General features: G+C 40.3%; 5 protein-coding genes across 6 annotated transcripts in view; 2 read left to right on the top strand and 3 right to left on the bottom strand.

Annotated features, from left to right (window-relative positions):
* Window positions 1–2,059: 2,059 nt before the first annotated feature.
* On the bottom strand, window positions 2,060–6,824 carry kcns3a (potassium voltage-gated channel, delayed-rectifier, subfamily S, member 3a). 2 transcript variants are annotated; one of them, XM_077510984.1, is made up of 2 exons: window positions 6,588–6,824; window positions 2,060–3,721 (listed from the first exon to the last, which is right to left on the bottom strand). In XM_077510984.1, exons 1-2 carry the CDS (start codon window positions 6,659–6,661, stop codon window positions 2,230–2,232), a joined length of 1,566 nt encoding a protein of 521 aa, XP_077367110.1. In that variant the 5' UTR covers window positions 6,662–6,824; the 3' UTR covers window positions 2,060–2,229. The 2 variants fall into 2 exon arrangements, with proteins under 2 accessions (XP_077367110.1, XP_077367111.1); XM_077510985.1 differs by lacking the exon at window positions 6,588–6,824 and adding an exon at window positions 5,182–5,297.
* On the top strand, window positions 6,674–13,469 carry LOC144010602 (uncharacterized). The gene is made up of 21 exons (XM_077510983.1): window positions 6,674–6,823; window positions 6,898–6,956; window positions 7,058–7,144; window positions 7,614–7,732; window positions 7,815–7,955; window positions 8,535–8,597; window positions 8,677–8,847; window positions 9,024–9,126; window positions 9,293–9,513; window positions 9,581–9,737; window positions 10,394–10,605; window positions 10,665–10,779; window positions 10,875–11,092; window positions 11,169–11,283; window positions 11,494–11,663; window positions 11,729–11,832; window positions 12,140–12,270; window positions 12,753–12,939; window positions 13,006–13,147; window positions 13,214–13,313; window positions 13,376–13,469. The coding sequence occupies exons 1-21, from the start codon at window positions 6,801–6,803 to the stop codon at window positions 13,444–13,446; spliced, it is 2,709 nt and encodes a 902-aa protein (XP_077367109.1). The 5' UTR covers window positions 6,674–6,800; the 3' UTR covers window positions 13,447–13,469.
* Window positions 13,470–16,134: 2,665 nt separating this feature from the next.
* Window positions 16,135–21,146, bottom strand: zpax1 (zona pellucida protein AX 1). Its single transcript, XM_077511152.1, has 21 exons — window positions 20,979–21,146; window positions 20,812–20,888; window positions 20,648–20,740; window positions 20,441–20,565; window positions 20,173–20,316; window positions 20,035–20,106; window positions 19,803–19,964; window positions 19,631–19,727; window positions 18,724–18,941; window positions 18,496–18,652; window positions 18,226–18,434; window positions 18,018–18,135; window positions 17,736–17,935; window positions 17,555–17,669; window positions 17,319–17,488; window positions 17,149–17,240; window positions 16,945–17,075; window positions 16,693–16,882; window positions 16,484–16,625; window positions 16,287–16,413; window positions 16,135–16,226 (listed from the first exon to the last, which is right to left on the bottom strand). Exons 1-21 carry the CDS (start codon window positions 21,044–21,046, stop codon window positions 16,153–16,155), a joined length of 2,781 nt encoding a protein of 926 aa, XP_077367278.1. The 5' UTR covers window positions 21,047–21,146; the 3' UTR covers window positions 16,135–16,152.
* Window positions 21,147–21,736: 590 nt separating this feature from the next.
* On the bottom strand, window positions 21,737–23,123 carry ttc32 (tetratricopeptide repeat domain 32). Its single transcript, XM_077510149.1, has 3 exons — window positions 22,983–23,123; window positions 22,726–22,892; window positions 21,737–22,074 (listed from the first exon to the last, which is right to left on the bottom strand). The coding sequence occupies exons 1-3, from the start codon at window positions 23,096–23,098 to the stop codon at window positions 21,947–21,949; spliced, it is 411 nt and encodes a 136-aa protein (XP_077366275.1). The 5' UTR covers window positions 23,099–23,123; the 3' UTR covers window positions 21,737–21,946.
* The window catches only part of rngtt (RNA guanylyltransferase and 5'-phosphatase), a 97,126-nt gene continuing 94,286 nt past the window's right edge, over window positions 22,706–25,545 (top strand). The window contains exons 1-2 of the mRNA XM_077510147.1: window positions 22,706–22,905; window positions 23,694–23,775. Of these exons, the coding sequence (XP_077366273.1) occupies window positions 23,754–23,775 (22 nt within the window). The 5' untranslated portion in view covers window positions 22,706–22,905; window positions 23,694–23,753. The remainder of the gene's footprint in view (window positions 22,906–23,693; window positions 23,776–25,545) is intronic.

Genomic DNA, 25,545 nt, shown 5'->3' with positions numbered 1-25,545 from the left:
CAGTAGAGATGTGGTTAAAAATAATGCTAATTTTATTACCAACATTTTCTGCACTATAAAAAGAGTTGGGCCAGAAAAACAAACAAACAAACAAACAAACAAACAAACAAACAAACAAACAAATAGACCCGACCAATTTTGGGGGGATTATTTTTGGTCAGATAACCCGCCAAAAAAACAACAACCCTCATTTGGGGGTTTTGCAAATAAATAAATAAATAAATGGGGTTATTTTGTGCAAAACAACTTAACCACAAAAAAAAAAATATATATATATTTTTTTAACCTTATTTGTTAGCAACTAGCAATAATTGAGTAGTTAGTATGTTGGATAATCACTCAAGATCACGTCCAATAATCTGACCTTATCATAAAAAGGGGCTAAAAAAAAAAAAAAGGCACTCAAATTTGGCTAGATTATCGGTAAACATCACACATAAACATCTAATAGGTTAAGGAACATAATCTGCTTTGTTTAACTTAAAAAAACAAAATTAACTCATTTATTAAGGTAAATAAATAAGATTGCTAGAACAGCAGTTTATCCAAGCAGAATATAACATGATGGGAAAGCTAATCAATAACTCTGTCAGGTAGCATCACTTTCGCTTCATTTGGAATTTGAAGTTTGAAGTTTACTTCATCTCAAAAGAAAGTAACCACTGCGAATGAATTTAAATCCAGTTATTGCAAGGAGTCAATATGTCAATACAAGGTATGGCCCAGCATGCCCCCATTAAAAACAGATGTCCAAAAAGAAATATCACTTCACAGTGAATACAATTTAATGTTCCTTCATGCAATTAATGCATCGATGAACCATGATTATGGCAATGTTGTCCTTTTGCTGTTCTCCAAACTCTGGAGTCGGGACTCCAGTGAGTGAGTGGACAAATCAATAAGAGATCACTCAGCAGAAGAAGAAGAAAAAAAACAAAACACGAACATTAGGAGCCTGCCGCATGCATCATTGCAGTTTTCTCATGCAGAAAATGGGCTTTCAGGCCTTGGAGCAAGGTTCAGGTGATTCCCTAGTGGGTGGGAGGGCTTGTATGTTTTAGTGCTGCTGCTTTTGCTCCCCAGTAGGAAAAAAATAAGAAACAGTTGCTGGGAATATGTTGATACGCTGGCTTACATTTGATTTTTGTTCCGTGACCAAGCTTGAACTGAATATACTCATATTTGAAATCAATGTGACCAATATAAATAAACTGAAATACCATTAATCCGTTCAAGAAATCCCCAAAACACCACCATTTTCTGGTTGCATGTTTTTGACAAAGACAAAAGACTTTTTGTAAATATGTAAATATAAAAACTACAGGCGGTTAATTTTTTTTAAAATCATAATAAATTGCATGACTTCAATATTTAATCACAAATTTTATATCTGTTCTAAATGTACAATAATTTATTTATTTATTTTATTTTTTTACCAAGTTTTCATACTCTTGTTAACATAAAAGCGGGAAAAAATATGAAATGAATAGAAATATGGCTGCATCTTTTAGTCATTGATACATCCATCCATCCATCCATTTTCTTGACCGCTTATTCCTCACAAGGGTCGCGGGGGCTGCTGGCGCCTATCTCAGCTGGCTCTGGGCAGTAGGCGGGGGACACCCTGGACTGGTTGCCAGCCAATCGCAGGGCAGTCATTGATACAGTAATTTCATATTAATTCATAACATTGATTTAAAATTAAAAAGATTTAGCCTGCTGTACTGTAAATAACAAGTGTGATATTGATTTGTGTTGAGGTCATTTTTTGCCACTAGATGGCATAATTACATTTGTAAGACGTTGGTCACAGCTCAGTGCATTTTTCTTTTCATATTAAGAGCTATTTAATTTAACCTGAAGTAACTTGTGAAATTCTGCACATTTTCAAAATCGTAAAATACAACTTGACTCCGGTCTCCACAAATATATGCATTCAATTTATTACTACTGAATTTTGACGTGGACGTGTCTGCTGCGTTGCAACTGGAATTCCTCCAGTACAGCCTTTGCAAGTAAGGGGCGGTCATTAATCGCGTGTTAAAATAAGTGGCGCTAAAGAAACTTTAAATTAACTCAAAATTAATCCACTAATTTTGAAATCCCTAATAAAAAAAATAAAAAAATACAAGAATTTAAAGTGAAAGTTGTTTATGAAGTGCAAACCAGGCGAAAGCGACAAATACACTTTTTTTTAGGGGCGTGGCCTAATGAGTGCGCCCCTCCACTTCAGTTTTCATGATCATCCGCAGTGTACATGTCGATGTCCTGTAAGCTGGACGCGTCCGTGTCATCCCCGCTGCTGCTTACGCTCTTCCTAAGAGTGACGCTCCCGAGAAAGGGATACACCTTCTCGGTGAACAAGTCCCTTATGTTGTAATGAGGAAGTTCAGGGTCCTGTCTCTCGGGTTTGGGGAGACCTTGGCTCTCGATGACTTGGTTCCTCTGGTAGTACTTGGAGAACTTATTAAAAATAATAGTAACGGGCAGCGCCACCACTAAAAGTCCGCAGATGATACACAAGGTGGCTACAATCTTCCCCGCCAGCGTCACTGGGCAGGTGTCCCCGAAGCCCACCGTCGTCATGGTGATGGTGGCCCACCACCAACCAGACGGGATGGTGCCCAAGTCCGTGTCTTCTTCCTCCTTCTCCGCAAAGTAGATAAGGGCGGAGAAGATGGAGATCCCGACGGAGAGGAACAGAAGAAGGAGCCCCACCTCGTTGTAGCTGTGGCGCACGGTGGCGCCCAGCGCTCGCAGCCCGATGGAGTGGCGGGCCAGTTTCAGGATTCGGAGAATCCTCATGAGGCGGAGGACCTGCACCACTTTCCCCACGTTCTCGATGTCTTCGTTCTCCTCGCCGCCCTCCTCGTCGCCCTTTTCCAGAGCCAGGGTGGCGTAGAAGGGCAGGATGGAGACCATGTCGATAATGTTCAACGGATTCCAGAGGAACTTCCTGCAGGAGGGGGCCACGATCAGCCGGACGAGGAACTCGGTGGAGAAGCACACGATGCAGATCACCTCCAGGATGGCGAGGACGGGGTCCTCGACGGGCTTGTCGTTGTCATCCAGGGTCTGGAATTCGGGCATGCTGTGGACGCACATGGCGATGATGGACGTCAAGACCACGCTGAGGGACGCCAAGGCGATGATCTTGGACGCTCGCGAGTGACCCGGATCCTCCAGCCTGAGCCACACGTAGCTCCGCAACTCGGCGCACCACGTGCCCTCGAACTTGGCCAAGTCCCGATCCAGCGCCGACAGCTCGGCCATCGACGAGTCGATGCTCGGCTGGTGGCCGTCCTCGCTCATGGCGTCCCAGTCCCGGTGATGGATGTACTCCTTCCTCTCGTGGAACCAGTTGCTGCAGCAGTCGGCCAGGTGGAACTCCTGCACGCCCCAGTACTCGATCTCCTGGCTGAAGGAAAACACGCACACGTCCTCGATCATGTGCAGGCGTCCCGTCTGGTAGAAGTTGAGCACGCAGACGAACACCCGGGGATTGCGGTCGAAGTAGTACTCCTTGTCGGCGGCGCTGTAGTCGTCGCACAGCTCCAGGATGGCCGTCTCGCTCCGGCAGCGCAGCAGGCGGGCCAGACGCGTGTGCGGGAACTGCTGCAACGTGTCTCCGGACACCTCGAAGCGAAGGCCTCCGACGTTGAGGCGGAGCTGCTGCTCGTCGTAGCAGCGTTTGTGGAGGATTTGCCCATAGCCCATGGTGCTGAGGGCACAGAGGGAGTGCAGCGTTATGGTAGAATACATTAGTTTGCTGAAGGAGAGAAATCAATACTCCGCACACGCACACGGGAAATAGTCGGAGCAGGAGAGAAGTGGCAGGAGAGATCAACAGGATTACCAGCAAAGGATTCACAGTCCAAAAGCAACAAGTTGAACTGAAGACACTTTCAAGATCTGATGTTTTCTTCACTCATTTGCGAGGGAAACTCACTTCCCATCAAGATTATTTTAGTTAACGAAAACTAACGAAAAACTACAACTAAAAAAAAAGAGAAAAAAACATTTTGTTCACGAAATAAAAACGAAAAAGCTTTTTTTGGGAAAAAAAAAAAAAGAAAAAAAGAAAACTAACTGAAACTATATTTATAGCAAAAATGTCCTATATTTTGGTGTTTGGTAATTAATTTAATACATGAGCCTTTGGGGATGATTTTAAATGTGATTTTAAGTATATTTATTTCGATAATAACCGGTGTCGGTGTAAGATGTGATCAGGCTGCCAGATAGTATCGGGGTCGCCTAACAAACACGTCCCGCTCCAGGATTGGCCGGAAACTATCCAGTTTACATCAAACATTGGAAAGAAAATATTAACAATGCAATTTAAATAACGAAATGTACGGACTGAAATTGTAAATAAATAAACCTAAGAATATAAATGCAAAATATCTTGAATAAATAATAAAATAGATTGACTAAATGATAAATACACAAAATAGTTGTCTCAGATGTGACAAATATTGTCTGTTTAGATTGTTGGTGTGCCTGTTATCATTAAGACTGTTTTTTTTTGTTATTGTGATTGATTTGTGAACAGCTAAAAAACAAACAAACAAACCGAAGCTAACTTTGTTAGCGCTGCTGTACTGACGTCACCGGCAAGCGCGAAGGCACTTCAATCAATTTTTTTTTTTCACTCTTAAAGTATTACGCTTTGATATTTTTAGGTTTATTTACGTTTTTACAATTTTAGTCCATAAATTGTGTTATTTTGAACAATTTTAAACGGACAATTTCCGGACATTCCTGTAGCGGGATCTGCAGGCGAGCAGCAGCCAATAGAAAAGCACTTTCAGATGATGTCGCTCCGAGGCAACAAATTTGCCTCCTTTTTCCTTTAACTCAGCCGAAATGCAACGCTAGATAAGAAACGTGTTACTTTTTTCATTTTACCATGGTGTTTATTCAATATTGCACACAAGTAATACAAATAAGAAAAACGAAAATGAATACTGAAACTAAAACTAAACATTTTTAAAGAAAACTAAAACTATTAAAAACTAACATAACCACTCTGAAACCTAACTAAAACTAACACAAAAAAACCCTCAAAATGAAATAAAAACTAACTAAAATGAAAATTCCAAAATTATAATAACCTCACTAGATCACACTCATTACAAATTCGATTCACTTTCAATTGGACGCGAGTTGACCACCTACCAGGATTCGGACGCTCACTTTCCATCAAAACGAACTTTGCGCCGGGCTTGCGGTCACATTCTAGTCCGGATGGCAGACTCGGTGCACTGAGAGGAGCGACGGCGGCTTCGAGAGGGGGAGAGATGCAAGCGGGACCCGCCGCTACTTCGCTAGAGTGCAGGGAGGGGCCGAGAGGGAGTGAGAGAGGAAGCGACTTGCTGATGTGTGAGGATGATGTCACGGTCCATGTGACCTCATCTCGAGGGTTGACATGCAAAGTCATAATTTAATGTTTTTATAGAGGACATTTTATGGAAAATCGACTTTTTAATGGCTTATATAAAAATAGTTATTCCTCTGGAGTTCTTGAGCATCCATCAAGTGACTATAGCTATATATATATATATATATATATATATATATATATATATATATATATATATATATATATATATATATATTCGATTCACTAAAGATTAGATTTGATTCATTATTCATTTATGTTATGTTTTATATTTTTACATATTTAAATTTTATTTGATTAAAATGAAATGCAATCAAATCAAATTAAAATGAAAAGTTTTTTGTAAATGTAATAAATACCTTTAAATTCCTGTGAACAGTAAATAAATTAAATTAAAAAAAACCCCCAGCAAGATACGTAAAAAAAATAAAATAAAATTAGGCCTTCATGTAAAATTCTATTTTCACATGAAATTATTGGTGAAATATGTATTAAAAGGATCGATTTACGGTTTTATTAATCGATATCTGCAGGAAAAGGAAAAACAACTGATTCGATTCTCCTTTTGATTTTCTCCACAAAGCACTTGGCAGCTAAACTGGGCAAAGATCCAAAACCAAAGAAGTATCATGTGAAAGCCAAACGGTAAGCAAAGCTGCATTGTTGGCACATACTAGCGTTCGCGTAATATACTTAAATGTTCGGCTAGGCTGGTGTATGCCAATTTTTTTTAAGTTAGATTTCACGAGCAAACACTTGTGCACCACAAATTCTGCCAAGCAACTATTAAGTGACCAAGCAGATACTGTATGACACATAGTATATAGCCACTGGAAAAAGAGATTAGAATATAAAAATAAATAAATAAAAGCACATCATCAATTGTGAATGTTTGGAGAGGTAGAGGACATTTATGCGCATTTTAATAGCGACTAGTGCAGCCCGCAAATGTGACAAACTACTTCAGCCAAGGCCGCCCCAACGCAGGCCCATATAGTGGAATCCTTGAGTGTCCTCCTGTGACCCCCACTAATATTCATACCATGTGACATGTCAATCTGTTTTAAGTGTCAGTCAGGCTTTGATGGATGACTTGATGCATGTCTCTCAATCCAAATCTCCAACATTTTGTGAAAATTCAGTCTGGAATTCTGTCTGGAGCGACCCAAGTAATCATTCTTACCTTTGTGCTCTCATCTTAAGGGCCAATAGACTAGTTTTACATCCAATCAAGGGCCTTGGTGCTTTGAGGTCCATCAGGCTCTGATGCGATCCACCTGTGTGCAGTCGCGCGACAACCACTTTCTGTCAGAAAGGCTTAGGGTCCCACCCCAAACATTCTTATAAGCTGCAGGTAACAGGAACACTGTGGTCATCTGTTCTCCCTGCTTGTGCCATGGCTGTTGTCTGTGGACTCGGGTTTGTGGCGTTCTTACTTTCTTTTAGTTCCTTGTTTGGTCTTTCAAGTTTGAGAGTAATTTTCTCTTTTCCAGGTGGCTTTTTCTCCTTTCTTTACTTGGAAATGTAGAGGCCAGAAAGATGTATCCCCCAAGTAAGTCAATTTCATGACCTTTTTTTCTTTTTTCTTTTTTTCTTCCTCCATTGCCATTTTAACACACACTACATTATGATGTCATCTATTCCCCCCCTAAGATATTAACGCGAAATGCCTGGGAAATATGCTGCGTGTGGATGTTCGCCTACTTCCTAGGCAATTTCTGGAAGTTTCTGTCGTTGTTGGTAAGTTCTTCAGACCTGCCGTTTTTAAAGACTGAAGTGACTTTATAAATTTTTGTTTTTAAAGATAATTATTGAAAAGTTGCGAAAACTGAATTGTGGAGTATTTTCAGTATTCCTGTTTCCCCACAACGCCAATATAAGAACTTGAGGACCATAGGTTTGAATCAGCGGTTGTGCTTTGCTATTTCTTTATTTGCTTGCTTGCTAGCTAGCTAGCTAGCTAGCAAGATAGCTATGCTGACAACCAAATTACTTGTCTAATATTTATTGTAGCTGCTATAGACTTATAGCAGCTATTTTAACAACTCAACCATTTAGTTAAGAGTAAGAATAACTTGCTACATGAAGTAGCAGACATTTTATTTCCCTCAGGTCTTTAACATTGGACACACCCACAGCATACAAGAACAAAATGTCTCCACCTATGATGGTTAACGATGTCAAACTTTTAAATGTAATTTCATTTCAGGTAATTCTGCTATTAAGCTGACGCCAAGTTTGGCAACACGATGCGGCTTCAGTATGACGCACAAGCAAGGAACCATCATGATCTACGCCTCCCTTCATAACTGTTTTGCTCAAAACACGGTATACGCAATGCGACTGCAGCCAACATGTTGATCATTTGTTTTAACTGATTTCCACCCCCACCCCCCCATTTGTCTTCTAGGGGAATGAGTTCACAACGGTGTTAAATCTCAGGCTACGTTCTAACTCAGTGGCTCAAGATGATGTGTACCAGGTGACCGAAACCTGCCACTACAGCTCGCAGGCCTCCAGGGAGATAATCTGTGATCGCAACTATATGGAGGTAAGTCTAGTCTGGGATGGGTAATTTTAAAAGATGGAGGGGTCCAGAATCTTAATTGGTGATACAGGATTTCCTAACCAGATATGACAAAAATTACACATTGAATATTTTATTTAAACTATGGTGTTTCTTTTAATCATTTTTTCAATTCTTTTTAAAATTTCATTATTAGCTGCATTACTTTTCTCAAACATTTTAATGGGTCACTAATTTATTTTTTTTTAAATATCATTAAACAAGCATAGGAGGCATAAGGTCTGGTGCAAGTGCAGCTAGCTATGCCTGCCATCTTGTGGTGAAAGGTGATATTACAACTTAACCATACATTAGAACCTCACTTTTGGGGGAGAAACTATTTGAATAAATGAATTTGCAGGTGCCATGAGGAAATTTATTTTAATAAAAGGAAAAAAAAAAAGGCCTGCCTATTTGAGGTTAGTGAATCCACCATGGCTCTCACAGAGAAGAGAGCTGTGTATAGGAGTGGCTTTGGCTGCACGTGAGCGTCAAGGCTGGCACATTAGATGTCATTATAGAAGCAAAGATGGATGCCCGCTTATACAGTGACCTCATTTCCAGGTGTCCGTGAAAAGAACCATTCCAGAAGACTACGCCCTGCTGCCACACACTGCGCCCATGAAGGTGAGACGACCCCATGGTCACTGCATGAACCGCTTCCTGAATGGTTGTCTTTCAAACGTCCTTGTTTGACTTTTTCCAGCAAAAACTGGTCGACTCTGGATTCAGAATGTCATCGCTGGTGTTTTTCACACCTGAGGAGAAAAGGATGACATTGCAGGAGGCTCACAAGGCCGGCTACGGGGTCGCCAATACTGCCACGAGGCTCGTCCTGCGTAGTTGCAAGTCTGCGGCGGAGACGTACATACAACACGTGAGTTGATTGGGGGCTCTATCATTGCAAAAAAAAACTCAGCAAACAGGACAGTTAAAAGAATTGGTATTAATGTGGGTTTTTTTTTTTGGGAAAACATTTCCATTTAACTCTTTGTAATGAGACAAATGTTTTTGGCAGAAAGAATTGTTAAAAACAAACATTGACATCTTCAGGTAGCGGCAGTGCCCATGATTGTCCTGCAAGCTTCCGCCATCTTTGAAAAGAAGTGGTTCAGAAGCCAGATTGATGTAGCAGCTGCTTGTCCGATATTAGAAGGTAATGACAGAGTAACAAATTCATGTTTTTAAAATCATAACACCCACTGGAGCAGTTTATTTAGGAGCTACTATGTATGCACTAGCATATTAAAAATGACTAAGAAGAGCATTTGAAAAATGAGTCTACACTCTTTAGAATTTGATTCTGTAAACTGCCATTGTAGGAAGCGTTTTCTTCACGGAGAACATGATCAGCTGGTACCTGCCCACACGCATCGACCCGCTCCTTTCCTCTGGCCGGTTCAGACTTCTGGAGGCGCACGTGGGTGTGGATGGAAAAAGGTTGACTGCCGACGAGGTGTCGGCTCGCCATTACAACATGACTGTTGACAACATGTACATCGTGGTCCAAATTCCCATCGGGGCACCTGGCGGCTTCTTTATGGTCCGTTTACACAAGGGAAACACTTTGAATAGTTATTTCTTGCTAACTGTGCCATTTTTCTTTTCAGAGTCTGGTCCACAATAATCAGTATTTGGTCTGTTACGTGATTGAGCCCATGCTTGAGTTGCTGTGGATTGAGGATGGCAGCAATGGGGACACGAGATATAAAGTGCTCTTGCCGATCATGACGCCACCGGAGCCTCAACCTTTAAAAGTCCAAGACAGTGAGTCTCTTGTGGTGTTGGCGGGAACATGCATTATTATTTCGTATTTTTTAACATGACCTCAATTTGGGCTGCTCAATTATGAAGAAAATATTAATCCCTATTTTGGTGCCGGTAATAGAAATCAATTAGGATTACACCCCCCACCCCTTTTATTTAAAAAAACAAAACAGGAAAGTTTTAAACATAAGGCAAAGGACATTTTTGAAATGCTGCAATAATGAGTTCCTTTTGAATGAATCATTTATTAAATTATTGTAAAATAAAAAAAGGGCCAATGTATAAATTTAAACTAGTTTTTTTTATTTATTTTTACTAATGCTAATTTTTGTGATTATGTAGTGTAATTGAATTTTGCTTCATTGCACAGCTCTAACCTCAATGAAAGCAAATGTTGCTTATGTTCTTTGCAGCTGTATTTCTGTTGTAGTACCAAGACTGAGCTGTTAGGTGTCATGCTCCCAAAGGGCATCCAAAATCGAACATGGGATAAGCTAGGCTAACTGGTCGCTAGCAAACGTTCTGATTGGTAAAATTTTAATTAAGTGATTAGCCTTTTTTTTTTTTGTTTTTTTTTTTTTTGTTAAAACGATATGCTAATTAATGGTTTGTGGAACATGAATTAAGCAGCAAAATCTACTCTCGCCTCTCCTAAGACACTGTTCCAGAGGACAAAGTGTTCAAAATGGTGATCGGGCCTTTCGCGTCTGACGTGTCCCTACTCAACATCACCTTCAGCAACGAAATCGTGTCCGTCCATGGCTGCAATGAGCGAGGCTTCAACGTGCAGGAGCGCCTTTCACAAGGCAGTGGCTTGAAGTTCATCTCGCTCCAAGTTCCCTTCGAAGACCGCGTTGTCCAACGGAAGGTCAGCCTTGTGGTGTCATACTTTATTTATTTTTTTTAAGTTGTGATTTCTCTTACCAGACAGAAGCAGGGGTTACGGTCTACTCGATTCACCTGACATTCGGCCTGGTGATCTTGCCCAAATTTATGCCGTTTTGTCACACTGCTCATCTGGAAGCTGAATTGGCTGAAGGAGGTGAGTAAATGTCAAACCTAAGATGCACTGTTTGCTTTTATTGGCACATTTGTATATACTTGTAGTTGATTGACATTGTAAATGCCTATTTTTAGTGAAAAAGCCAAATGTAGTCTATCCAGTCGCCAACGGTGGCTGCGACGGCCAGAATTTCTACATCCTCGTGCAATTCGGAACAGGAGGCCACAACTTCCGAACTCGTGTGGGGAAACGAGTTTTGACCAAGAGCCTGGCTCAGGAGTACAGCTTCACCAGCAACGGGACACACTTCAGTGTAGTGGTGCCGTTTTCGGCCCCTGATGTCGTCTATGAGGTTTGTATTCAAAACGTGTGCAGTATTTTGAACATGAGTATTGGAACACAAAGTTAAATAGTCACTCCCCACGCAGGCAATCGAGGGGTCGGCTCTCCGGAGCAGACTTGACGTAACGTTGATAAATCCACAAACTGATCACAACATCAACGACTTCACTCTGGCTTGTCTGTTTCAATCAACATTGACAGGTTTGTTTTGAACACTGAAGCGTCATTACGTGTATTTTACTCTTAAAAACATTTGGGTCAAAGAACTGAACTGCTTGGGTTAATTCAGTTAAACAAAAAAATATATATTTCAAGGTTTTTTTGTTTAAAAATTCATCCTTTTATTTTTTTTAAGGCCCAACTATTTCAGTTTATATTCTAATCTAGGCTTAACTGTTGACATTCTTTCAGAGTGCTTACCCAATGGAACAATGACAGCTCTGGCGGTCAAACTGGAGTCGGTCCCCAGCCTGAACCCCAGAAAGCTGACCCTCCTTGACCCGACATGTGGTCCGGTCTACAGCGACGACCGTGTCGCCTATTTCGTCTTCACTGGCAACACCTGCGGGACCACTAGAAAGGTAAAGATCCTGAACTGATGTTATTACAGAACAGACATGAGTTGACTGACTTCTGTTCTGTCAAGTTTGTCTCCAATTCAATGCTGTATGAGAATGAAATCGCCCTGCCACATAGACCTGAATCTGGTAAAACAAACAGCTCAAATGATGATGAAGAACCGGAATACGAGTAAGTGGCAAGAATTTTTTTATTTATTTTTTTTAAGAGATGAATAGAATCGTACAGTGTGTGTACTTAAACCCTCATCCACAAAAAATGATTTATAGGAACCTTCAATGTAAGCTTGCATAGTGCACAACATGTTATAGCTTGCCAAAGAGACTATTAAAAAAATTACATGAAGTAATGAAAGTGGATGTATTTCATACATCATTGTAAATGTAAAAAGTTGAAGGCCACTTGTGGTTAAGCAGTTATCAAGCCTAGCTTTCTAACCCCCCCCCCCCCCCCCCCCCCCTCCTTTTTTCCCCTCAAGTTTAAGAATTTCATGTTACTATAACGTCAACACAAGTCGCTCCGTGGCCTTCCACACCAGACATCGCAGGAGTGATCCGTATGCCGAAAACGGAATAGGAGAGCTGCCGGTGCTACTGAGGATTGCTGTGGGTATGTGACCACTTGTATAAGCTTTTAATAAGAAAGTGGGGCGGGGTGGACTTCTTGGCAATGTCAAAAATAACATTATCCTTGAACCGTTTCTGGAGTAGGACGTCAAACTCATGACGCACTTTGGCAAGCTAAAGCTACTGCCACACTTTTATATTGGCCTATCCTTTATGTTCTTACGGTCACTTTGAACTTGTCTATAAATGGTGAGTACAAGACATTTAACTACATGAGCTGAGCTCTGCCAAGGCCAAACAACCCTGACCATGTTTCTTGTTGGTCCCATTGCAAGTGAAATGTAACTCGTAACCAGCAAAATCGCTCTTGGTGTTGAAGGTACCACCAGATTGAATCTAAAGAAATCAATTTCTTGGCAAATGTGTTATAACATGTTTATAAATGTGTAATAGGGGAATATAGTGTTAATGCTTAATTAACATGTAATAAGGGCACCCAGAGGTAATTTCATTTATCTGTGACAGATAAATCCTACAGTGTGTTTTATGGTGCCTCCGACTACCCCATCACAAAGTATCTGCAAGATCCCCTGTATTTTGAAGTGGCTCTCGGATCAACCAATCCAAAAGTGTCACTGGAACTGGAGACCTGTTGGGCCACAGTCAACGAGGACAGACAATCTCAGCCCAGATGGAATCTAATCATAAATGGGTAACAAAAAAGTTGAGTGGCTGTATTACAATGGGCCAATGTGTTGAACTGTTTTTGTGCTTACAGCTGTCCCAACCCAGTGGACCCAAACCAGGTGATCTTCCATCCTGTGTGGAAAAATAACAGAGTGCCGTTTCCATCCCATGTGAAGCGCTTTGAGGTCCGCATGTTTGCCTTTGCCCAAGACCAGGACAACTTGATTAAGCAGGTACTGTACCTCACTGGAATGCACAATTCTACATATTGAAGACTTAAACAGTCTTTGTCATTGCAGCTCCATGTCCACTGCGACGTGGTGATCTGTGACTCCCGAAATCACTTGAGTGAGGAGTGCAAGAAGAGGTGGTGCTACAGCCAGGGCAACAGGGATAAAGGTGAGACAAGATTAGTTTAATTTATTTACGCATTACTTGAATGTCTTCTCTCTCCATTCTAGTTCACAAGAGAGCTGCTTCAAATGTGCAAGACCTCACACAAGTGTCTTCTGGATGCATCAATCTCAATTGAAATAAAAGTGACTTTTAAACATTCTTGCAGTGTTCTGCTTGTTCTATTATCACACTTTTGGTGGACATGGTCACATTAACTTGACTCTCATATGTAATTTAATTGTAGTTGCTGGAAACTATTTTAATAAAGTAGGCCTGTATAATTTTTATTTTATTTTTTTAATGGCTAAATCTGTCATTTGAGCCCAAGTGGATTTTTTTTTATTTTTATTTACATAAATATGGGAGATGATGGACAAAAAAATAATACAACAGCACTGAGTGGAGGAGCCAAAACAGTTGCATCCTAAGAGTAAGCAACTTAAGAGATGCAAGGTCAGATAAACAAGTTTTATGGGTACTATTGACTTCACATTTCAAGAATTTATGACTCAAGTCTCAAATTCCTTTACTGAAGGTATAAGTTCCAACCATTTAAAAGATACCACATTTAAAACCAGCAAAGCAGAACTTTACAACGAAAAGCCAGTCAGGGTTCTGACAAGTTGATATTCCACAATATTTCTTGCTCTTAGTTCAGAGTGCTTATTCAGCCCTTAGAACCACAGTGATGCTCAAATCCTGGCTTGGTATTTGTTCCTACAGGAACTGTAAAAAACATGACTAATGTGTATGTGGACACAATTCTTGTTACGCTTGATGGAAGAGGGGGGGAAAAAAAAAAAAAAAAACGGGTCACAGAAATAACTTGAATATGACAAAAGCATTGAAAACATACTGGTAATAAAAATGAAGGAAATCTGACATTTGCTTTTGAATTGTAGTTCATAATTTTATAAAATAGGCATGGACAAAAAAGATGGGGCCATTACTTGAATATTTTGTTGTATGTTTTGAGGCTATCACTGGAATCAAAAAGAAATTTTTGGTTACTTTTAATTAGTGCTGTCAAATGATTAAAATTATTAATCTGATCAATCACTTTAATTTTGATTAATCACCTAAATCATGCGTGTATTGCTCAAAACGTAAGCATACCAATTGGGTGCAATTAATTCATGAAACGCAAATTACTTTTGTTTTATCTAAAGTCCCATCAGGGTTTTTTTTTTTTTTTTTTTTTTAAAGCAAAATTTAAAACCGAGCACATGTGTTTTCTGTGATTAATCTATTAACGCTTTAACTTTGACAGTCCTAATTTTAATGAAATGCTTACCATGCTTGTTTTCAACAATGGTCTTTCCTCTGGTCCATGTCTTACATGGTACACCTGTATGCTAATTAATAGGGATGTAATGATATGCAAACATAACAGTATGATATGAAGGTCATAATACAATTATCACGATATTGTGGGGAGGGTGGTGATACAAAAAATTCACAATATTGTGCTTTTGTACATTACAGCGATTCATATAATCTAATATTGAGGCACTTGCTAATGCACACACACATCGAGTTCCTCCACATATTGACTTGGTTCATGAGCATGTTACATTCCCCTTCATCTGACCATTAGCATGGATTTTAAACAGAAGGGCCAAAACATGCCTTGTGAAAATTAAACGGCACAAAAAACTAGCCACCAGAGGGTGCTAGAACTGCACAAATTGAAATCAACCTTACTTTTTTTTTTAACAGATGTGCTGCATTTAATATCGTGACATGACGCTGATATATTGTGGCAATTTTAATATTGTGATATTACGATATTGCCGTCATCATTATATCCCTACGAATTAGGACACCTTGGTTGAACATGAAAAAACCTATTACACCCTCCTCACCCAGGAAGTAAAAACTATTTCCCAGCTCCCCAAGTCTATAAAATGTCTATAAATTGTTCAACGTAAAAGAAAAAAAAGACCAACATACAAATAATATCTATTAACATTGCTTTTTAGTTTCTCTCGCCTTTTTCATCCCTTAAATATTGGTCCATGACTCTTAGGGGTTGCTCACTGCACTTCTTGTCTCTGTGCAAAAAACATTACACGTTTAGACCACCACTGCCACCTACTGTAGTGGCTGTGCAATTACATTCTAGTATGGTAGGGAAAAAAAAAAAAAAAAAAAAAACCATGACTGTCCTTATGCTCAAATTTTCACTTTAGTCCATGCCTGTTTCTTGAATTTGATTTTTAAAGGGATGCTTGACTGATTGAGCCCCTTTCAGCAGTAAAATGTTGTCTAGAATGAATTTGATAGTTTTTCATGTACAATACTTTAACATTTTTCCACTTGCTGTTGACATCACCTGTGCTGAGGAAATGGTCATGACTCACCCTGTTTTCTTGTTTGGGCAAACTGCCATAATTGGTTTCCAGAGCATAGATATGTTGAGTCTACAGCAAGTGTAAAGTGAAATAAGTTATACCCACTACTCCCACCCAAAAAATAAAAAATGAAGTACCCCTTTAAAAGTTGAACCACAAATTAAAATTTTTACTTCTGCCAAATTCAAAATTGTGACCACTGGGTCATGCATTAGGAGTGAAATTTGTGTGCAATGTCAACCAAGTAGTTCCATTTTAAGTTAAGCACAATGAAATTAAAATTGCACCAAATACATTGAGTGTTGTACAAAGGCCCAAATGCAACAGGCACTACAGGTTGACTAAACAGCTCTAAAATGTCAGTGTAGCCAATGACACTGATATCAAAAACTAGTTTTATACAATTGGATGATCTTTCACAATAAACACCATTTAGCACCAAATGAAGAAAAGGAGGCCATTGCAACAAATTTTCAGTTTAAGAATCTTTATTCAGAGTTAAAGAGGTGAATTGGTCCAGATGAGATCTTCCTTTGCTGGGTTGAGTCCTTGCTTCTTTGAGCTGAGGAACAAATGAACATTAGTCAGTGTCATGTTGATGAATCTTTCATTTAAGACTCACTTCTTTTTAATCCTTTGATCCCATGAAATCCAGTAATGCCATGACCGCGACGTGGACACTGGCCTTTGCAGACGCCTTCTGATTTGTCATTTGTGTTACATACCATTGCATTACAGTGGATGTAAATCTAACAATAGAAAGCCATGTTAGCATGTTCCACAGGGTGAGTTCATGTTACATCTTTATGATAGCTGTACCTCATCCTTGAGAACCTCATCGTCTTTGGTGAAGGTGAACATCTTGATAGAGAAACGCTTGAAATGTGATGGGATGTTGACCCTGGCATCAGCCACAACGGGGTGGAAGAGTGTAACATGGCTGTCTTCTTTGTTTTCACACCTGTCGAGTCGAACAATAAATGAGGTGGTTTGGGGATGCACAATGCCATTAAAATAATCACCCTTACGTGTTCACAATGATATCCCAACTGGGCTGATAACTTGGGTCTTCTTGAGCAGTTGCCCAGCAGCTTTCCAAGATGAGCTCCAGAGAAGGATCATTAGAATGAGTCAGCTCTGCTTCAAAGTACAGAGGCTGCCTGAGGTATTTCACTACTGGGTAATCTTCAGCTTGGTAGAAGTAGTCATAGGAGGCATCTGAAGAGGAACAAGATATTAGCCATTGTCTATTTTTTTTTTATTTTGCCCAGCAGTCCTACCATGAGCCAGCCTCATTTGCACATCAAGTTGTCCCATGCCAATCTCTGCTGACGGGTAAGTGTTGCGGGACTTGTAGCCGAACATCAATGTCTGAGTGTCATTGACCATGTAGTAGCAGGAGACAGTTTGCCTATAGGAGTGAAGGATGCAGCTCAAGTAATAATTCATGATGTAATCAATAAGTAATCAGGATGAAGACTTGCCTATACTCAGGATCTGAAGCTGTGTAGGAAGAGCCTTTGTGGCTATAATAGAGGCCAATCTCATTTTGGTACACCATGTAGTTGTCAAAGAACTGGAGGCCAAAAATAAAAAATATTAAGACTTATTCCTCTCCAAAGGTTTTTTTTTTTTTTATAAATGGGACATTTACCCTTCTCGTGGTTCCACAGCTTTTAGCAGTGAATGAGAAGTAAGCAAAGCGGTCATCACTGTAAGATGGTTTACAGGACTTGTCATTGAGGGTGAGCCAGCTGGGGATGAGGTTGGAAACTGCCTCCACCTTGACAGCCAGAGCAGTAATGGTTCCATTGGGGTAGCATACTGGACAGACAAGAAAAGCGCATCAACAAAACATTAGGCCAATCAAAATGAAGCATTCCTCCTCACCTGTGGTCCTCAAGGGGAAGGTACAGGTCAGAAAGAGGTCAGCAAGCATCCAGTTGTTGCGCGGCTCCCAAAGTAGCATGTCAAGTCTTGCTCTGATGGAATCTGAGGTGATGCGCTGTGAGAAAAAAAAAAAAAAAAAAAAGTTAAGGTGGTTTCATGGCAACTTTAAAGTTAAGCCTACCTCAAATGCTGTTTGTTTGGCAGTGAAGGGAACCACAAGGGTGAGGTGGGTGTCATTCTCTTGCAATCTGAAGGATTGTGCCAGTTCAGGGGATAGTGGCTGGTAGCCAACCAGAATGTCGAAATTCTTTCCTTGACTTCCAAATGTCACTTCGGTGTAGAAAAAATGCTGATCACAAGTGCCTTTCATGGTTGGAAGTACTTCAAAGGGGAAGAGATGACATTGTATTAAAAAAAAAAAATTGTTATGAATAAGGCTGCTCAAATAAGGAACATGTCTCACCAACATCCTTTAGAGAAGCAGTCAACTCCACTGGGTGAGCAAAAGGAGTTTGTTCAGGGTGAATCAGGAAGCCAATGACTAGAGCAAGTGTGTAGGTTGTAACCAAGGGCTCAGGATTCTGCAGAGTGAAAAGCCATCATTTATAAACATCACCATTACACCCCCCCCCCCCCCCCCCAAAAAAAAAGAAAAAAATTAGTTGACATACATGTTTGAGGACTTCATCAACAGCAAAGGGAACTTTCAGAGAGAAGCTCTTTGTGCCACCAGGATGTCTGCGCTCATGAAGAATGAAGCCTTTTGCAGCGCAATCTTCTGCAGTGTATGTGCCAGTATTGAATGTGAGGTTCTTTAGCTCCACATCATCCAGGAAGGTGCCCACGTGGATGGTGAACAACCTCTCCTCTGCATTGGTAACTAAAACAAAGCAACAAATTGTTAATGTAGTCCATGGCCTACAAATTGTATTGTGACTTACAGTCAACAGCTTGGGGAGGCCTGGGCATGAGCGGTGTAGTGATGGGGAACAGAATTTTATATCTAGCATCTTCATGGGTTCTCTCTGCCCTCCACAGGACTTCAAGCATGGGCTCGACAGTGTAGGTGATGTGGTACTGGTAATCAGGGGCATGGCTCTGTAATAAGGCATAGCAGTTGTAAAGGCAATCATGCAGACCGACTTGCCAGGATGTAGGGCATTCCGAACCTTGTTGTAGCCATCAGGACAGCCCACGGGAATCTCAACAATGATGTGAAAGTCTGTAGCCGACAGACCGTAACCACGTGCGACCATTTGACGACGATCCAGACGCTGTCCATTGACACCCATGTACATCTCCAGGATCTTAACGCTTCCATCCAGAAGGGGAGTCACACGGCGGGGGACATGCCAAGAGATGATGTCCTCGGTGAAGAGGACACCACCTGTAGAAGGACCAATTAAGTTAGATTTGGGGTAATTTTTGCTTTTAGTTAAGGTTCATTTTTGTAGGTGAACTAAAAGCCATCATTTAGGATAGTGTAACTAGTTAGGTGAAAGACTTAATTGCCTACTATTGATAGATATGCAAAGAGTAATAACAGTTAAAATTTGAGTTCCACTGTTTAAGTAAATGTGGGGACATTTGTTAAAGAAATAAATTGAAAGGAAATTAATGAAAAATGCTTAAAAAGAAATTTCAAACTTATTGCGCTCAGTTTTTGTAACCAACATTTGGGTTGATTTTAAATGCATTTAAAGTAAAAGGAAAAAAAACAGGAAGTACATTTGAAACTGCCGCACGCAAGTGACGTTATTTAGCAGCAGTCAATAGAAACGCCTCCAGCGATGTGTTATTACGCGGCGATTTTGCATGTTAGCGTTTGACTCTCCTGCTTAAATTGTTTAACTTCGCTAGAAGTCAATCTGGTAAGAATTGCGTTCCTTTTGGGAGGGGAAAAAAAACGTAGTGGACAACCAGATTTAATAGGAATTCAAGCCACTTTAGATGTAGGCAAGCCAGCATTAGAGCCTAGTTGTGGGTGTTATCTACACTTGCTGTAATAGAGTAGTTTGATTTGGGGTTAGCCAACACGTTAAAAAAAGAAATAATCCAGCTCTTAATGAAACTCACCTGTAGGGCAAGCAGCCATCATGTTCATTACAGTTGCACCTTCAGGTGCGTCATGGTAGACGCTAACCTTGAGAATCTCCATTGGGACTCCAGCCACCTAACAATGTTTCAGTTAGACTGCAGTTCATGATTTAAAAAAAAAAGAAAAAAAAAAGATTCATGTGTTGCTTACATCCTCGGCATAAGTTTCTGCTGTATTGTAGGGGCTTCGCACAACCAGACGGCCAGCAGTGGTCATGGCTTTGTATCCTGCATGTTCGGCCTCGCGCTTGAGCATCACGATCGCCTCAGGTGTGTAGAAAGTCAGCTTCCAAATACCAGACTCACCGGAGCGCTATAAAACATTTGCTTTCATTGCAGTTTTAAGTGCACAACTGTTTTTGACATTGTTTCAATGAACATACACTTGGGACAGCCTTCTTTGAATACTCATCTCCCTTTGTGTCTGGAACAGGTGAGGGCATGTAGTTTGACACCTAAAAAAAGGAAATAGACAACTTGGTGAGCTTTTGTATTTGCTGGAATGTGCGAGAGCCACTTACTTCCATATAGTTTCTGTCACAAAGAATCTCTCTGGTGGCCCAGCGGGTGTAACTGCAAGTCTTCATCACATTATGGGAGACCACATCTGATGGTTTGCCGCTGTACATTTGCAGTCTGAGGCCAACGTTAAAGGTTGTGTCATCCTACAAGGACATGTGTATTAGTCAAAAGTCCAGTCTTGCTCGCATACAAGCATTAAACTAAACTGTTGTGGAATAAATTTAATGACGGCCACCTATAGCCCCACCAGGTTTTTGCCAAACATACTTTGTTGTCCACATAGCAGCCCATCAGTGACGTGTAGATTCTGGTGTTACCCCACGGGTCAGACTCCATGCTGTAGCCACACTGAGCAGCCAAGGCAGGTGTTAGCACAATGTGTCGGGTACCATCTGAGGGAAAGGGTCGAGGCAGCCATTTTATAGTAAGGCCAAATCATTGTAGCCAAGTCATTTTAAGAGTTTCTGTACTCACTTATGGCCTCCACTTCTAGTTGGTTCCCTACGGCCAGGGCTTTGTCCAGCGACAGCCTCATCAGGTTGCCCACACAGTCAGTCCTTAAACCACCTGTGGCAACAGAAACTGTGCTTAGACATAGCAAGCATAATAATAAAAACAAAAGTCCAACGATAGCTCACTTGGCTCTGTGTGGCTCTTAGTATTTGGCTTTGCTTGACTCAAGGCAATTAACACAGCCAGCAGACTCCGTATCAGTCTTTCAGAATAAAACAGATACATTAGACACCAAAATACCACAGTGAAAGAAAAAAAAAAAAAAAAAAGAGAAGAAAATAGATGTACTTACACATTCGCTGAATTCGACATCCTGAAATCAGTATGACTACAGCCAAACCAACTCCCCAAAAATGCCATCACAGGAAAAGAAACACTTGCAGAGATTGGCACTCAAAGCCCAGCATGCCCCACCAACTCTGAAGTGAAGAAGGAGCTGACTGCTTCATTCAGGTTTCACCACCTGTTTTATACCACTCGTAGTTATGATGCACAGGTGATGTGCATCAGTCATCAGTAATCAAGTCAGCACGCCCACCGACACACATGCATGCTCACAAACACACACACGAGCTAGTTAATTAATAGTTACACAAAGTAATTTGTTTTTCCACAAACGTGTACAGAAATGTATTCCAACTTTATCCACTTTGGAGGACCAGGTGAGTTTAGTAACTCAACTATTTGGTAGACCATGTTTCAAAAGTGAATCAATGTTGTGGCATGTCAGGCAAGTGGTTAGCATATCTGCCTTTCAGCTCCAAGGTTGGGAGTTCAAATCCAGGCATGGGTGTTCCTGTGTGTGTAGGTTGCATGTTAGACCTACACATCCTGGGCTCAAGAATAAGTTTTTCTAGAGTAACCAAACTCTAAATCAGGCATCTCACGCAATTCATCTTATGACCTCTGCCAAAGCTCAATCTTTCAAATAAGCCCATGGGTTGAAACCAATTTAATCAATGTTAAAAGTGGATGGATCATTACACTTCTGTATCACAATTTGAAGTATGCGGCATGTGTGTTTATACAAAACCATTGCGAGCCACGTAATCAAATTGAATAGGAATTTATTTAATATGCACAATTATATACATTTTGTTTATTTTTACCTGTTATATAACAATATTTTGGTTCATTCTTCAGTGGCATTCTAGTTTCCTTTATTTCCTTCCAGAGAAAATGGTTTGAGGAGGGACAACAGTTTTGATGAGTGCAGTGTGCAATTAGACAACATACGTTGAATACAAATGTTCACAAACATCAATATCCTCTGTTAGTTTTGTCCTGTTGGTCCAGCAGAGTCCGTTGAAGGGCAACTTTGGCATCCTCAAAGGCTTCACTGAGCTGTAGAGCTTGTTGGAAATCTCTAATAGCGTCGTCAAAAAAACCTGTAAGACATTAAGAGTAGAGGAAGGTGATGATTTTCAAAGGAGACATCACTGTGGCTTGTTGAGTCAGCGTTTACAGTTTCCCTCATGGGCTTTGGATTTGTAAATACACAGCTCCATCTAGTGACCTCAAGAATTCAACATTGTTGGGGTCAAATGCAAGCAAAATTTAAACTGTATTGTGATTGTTTTGGGTCAACATTTTTCTGACAAATTTTAAGAGCAGGAATAATTTTCCTGATTGATTATCCAGTATTATAATTCACGTACATATTCAGCCTCATGGCATTCCTCCATTGAGGTGAATACCGTTCTTGCAATAAATTAATTTTCCATTCTGTTTTAATCAATAAATACAATCCTTCATAGATTATGTACATTTGATTTTTTACTGTATTTATTATGTACTGTACATGGAAACTGACGTGCTTTATTTTGAAAGGAAAGGGTAATTTATGACGTTCGGTTCGGTTCGACAATGTGCTACAAGAGTATAAACAACACAGTTTAATATAATTTGAGTTTGTCTATTACAAGCAGAAAGTACGTCATTTTAAATATTTTTGTTTGATTATGATATGACATAATTTGAAGGCCGATGCCGGAAACCGGAAGTGATCAACATTCATTGTCTGAAACGTCTCTCCTTACCCAGTCTATAATGTATTAGACCTCTGTTGTAGAACGCTACTTCAAACTTGTCGTCGGCCTTTATCGCCGAGGTGTAATCCTCAACCGCGTCGTCAAAATCCACCCGAAAATACTTTATTTGGCCACGGTTGTTGTAAGCGATCGCCAAACGAGAGGCTTCCCGGTCCCTGTGAAAACAAGGTGACAGCGTTTTCGTGAAGTCTCGATTGATAAGTGTCAGAAATCTTCAGTAGCCTTATTAGACAACAAACAACAACCTGGGATGTGTGCAGGACGAAATAAAATTGTTGTAAAGCTCTTCAGCTCTTTTGAAATTCTGTTTTTTAAACTCTTCGTTAGCATTTTGAAATATTTGTACACACTCGTCCGCCATTACGACCGGATGTGACGTCGCAGACAGCCACTAATACAAAACAGCATAACAGCCAGGGGGAGACAAAGACACTGCAAAAGAAACTTCTACAAAAATGTATTATAAATCTCACATAAATATAACGTTTTACTTGTCCAATAGATTTAAAATATTGACTTCATTTTCAAACGAAGAAATTAGGTCTCTGGTTAACATATCGACATTTGTGTAAATGCAATTTAGCCAATATTAGAACAAGATTGATGAGATAAAATGCCTTTTTACTTCCAGATGGATAATTATTGAAGCCAGCCAAACAGTATATTTTTAAACCAGAGAGAAAGCTGTGGTTCTATAATAATGAAAACAGAATTATAAACATCTTTCCAAAACTTTTCTGAAAACGAGCAATCCCAAAACATATGAAACATATTCTTCAGAGAATCTTCACAAAAAGGGCAGTCAGTGTTAATATTTTTGCATAAACAACTTATTAACATACTTTATCCGAATGAGCCAAATGTCTGTGCATAAATGTCACTTTTTTTTGTTGGTTCTGTTTCCATTTTTATTTTGTTTCATTTTCTTTAACAATTTTCTTGACTGCTTGTTTCAGAGAGCTGGAGGTTATCCCACCTGACTCACTTTCAGACTGAGTTGGAATTAAATTCAACTCATGCTGCCTGCACGGATGTCAAGCAAGTGAACCACTACACACTCAGTAACCTAGTTTAGCTACAATGCATACATTTTCTTACAGCTGACATAGGGCTACAGGCGCGGTACACACTGAACTGGTCGTCAGCCAATCAAAGGGTGTTTCCATCCCAGTTTACATTTGACATTTGGACTGGTTACCAGTTAATCATAGGGCACATCTGGAAAAATAACAATTCAAGTTTAGTTTAGTTACAGTACTTTTATTGCACTTGTGAGATATTCTCACATGATTTTCATAATGAAGAACACAACTGTTGGGGTGAAAGTGGGACCTCAACGATGCAGAAGTCACCCGGTGGCTATGCATGCGCTTCCTTTTTGTGCCTCATTTATCCCGACATTGTGTGAAATACAAATATCCACGTTTGACTCACAGTACTATAAGATACTGTAATGGCTTTTGCTGTGTTTTATTCACTGTTTACGGTTCATCCCTGTTTTTCCTCGTTTAATAATTGATAGATGCATTTTTTTGACCTTGCGTTCACCCCTTTTGTTACAATGCTCTGGCTTAACTTCTACAAAAGTGAAAGGTTTACCTGTAAGACATAAAAAAAAAAAAACACACACGTGAACTTGAGGTAAATGTGTGCAGCTCAGGAACTGATGTTGCCAGTTAATGCCTTAAATGCCGCTCTATGCTGCAGTATGCAGTTTACCGACTAAGAGACTTGACACAAGGTGCACACGTCATACACCTTCAGTTAGTCGGTCAGTCATTCAGGGGCATTCCTCGTGAGGGTTGACTGGAGTTCACTTTTCACTACCTGCTCTTTTGGTTTTTTTACTTGATGCTATAAATAATATACAGTTGAGCACAACATTAACACACTCTAATACTTTAATTAAAAAAAAAAAAAAAATGCGAAGAAATACATATCGTATATACAGTACTTACAATATATCCGCTAACCATTCACACTCACATTCACACCCATGGACAATATAGTTAATGGACAGATGGGTGAATGGATTGGTGGATGGATAGACAATTGATAGATGGAAGGATGGATGGACAGAAAATAAATGGACAATATATCTGTAGAAACATCTCTCATGGACATGCGTTAAAGATCGAATGTCAGCGTCTTCTCTTTCCTTCTACTGCTTCGAGCTTCCCGGAATTGGTTGCCTCAATCTTTCTGCGTCTTTTCCACTTCGCAGCGTCGTGTCAGTTACATTCATCTTCTTCCTCCCACTGACATGGCAGCACCGGCTTCGCCTTCCGTGTGTGGTAACCATGAAAGCCGGCAAGGAGGCAAACAAACATAAAGCAGCTGTCTAGTAAAAGTGGAGACTGGAGGTAAATGTTGACTCACGAGGGCGCACACAGAAGACACTATGTCCAGCACACTATCCGGCACCCCAGCCAACCTGTCCCTGGGGTGACCTTTGACCCCATGATGTTGCTTGGAGCAACAGTCAAGGCGGTAAAAGCGCATATTGTTGAAGATGAGTGCATTATCACATATTAGGACTGATCTTGAGGTGTGAAGATGTGAGTAAAATATGTACCTACAGTACATAGGTTTCCCAACCTATGATGTGCCATATGGGCCAGAAATCACACTCACTAGAAAAAGCCTTTGACACTACTCTTGCGATCACTCTCACAAAAACAGCTTTCACAAAAAAAAAAAGAAAAGAAAAAGAAACTAAAAAAGCAACCCTCTCATCTTACACTCACAAACAAATGTCACACGCACAGTCAAACAAACCTATTGCTCATAGCCAGCCTCTCAGCCCCA

Source organism: Festucalex cinctus, chromosome 21 (assembly GCF_051991245.1).
Source record: "Festucalex cinctus isolate MCC-2025b chromosome 21, RoL_Fcin_1.0, whole genome shotgun sequence".
In the NCBI taxonomy this organism is placed as follows: domain Eukaryota; kingdom Metazoa; phylum Chordata; class Actinopteri; order Syngnathiformes; family Syngnathidae; genus Festucalex; species Festucalex cinctus.
The sequence above is the reverse complement of the archived record's forward strand: the minus strand, read 5'-3'. Positions and strand labels throughout refer to the sequence as shown.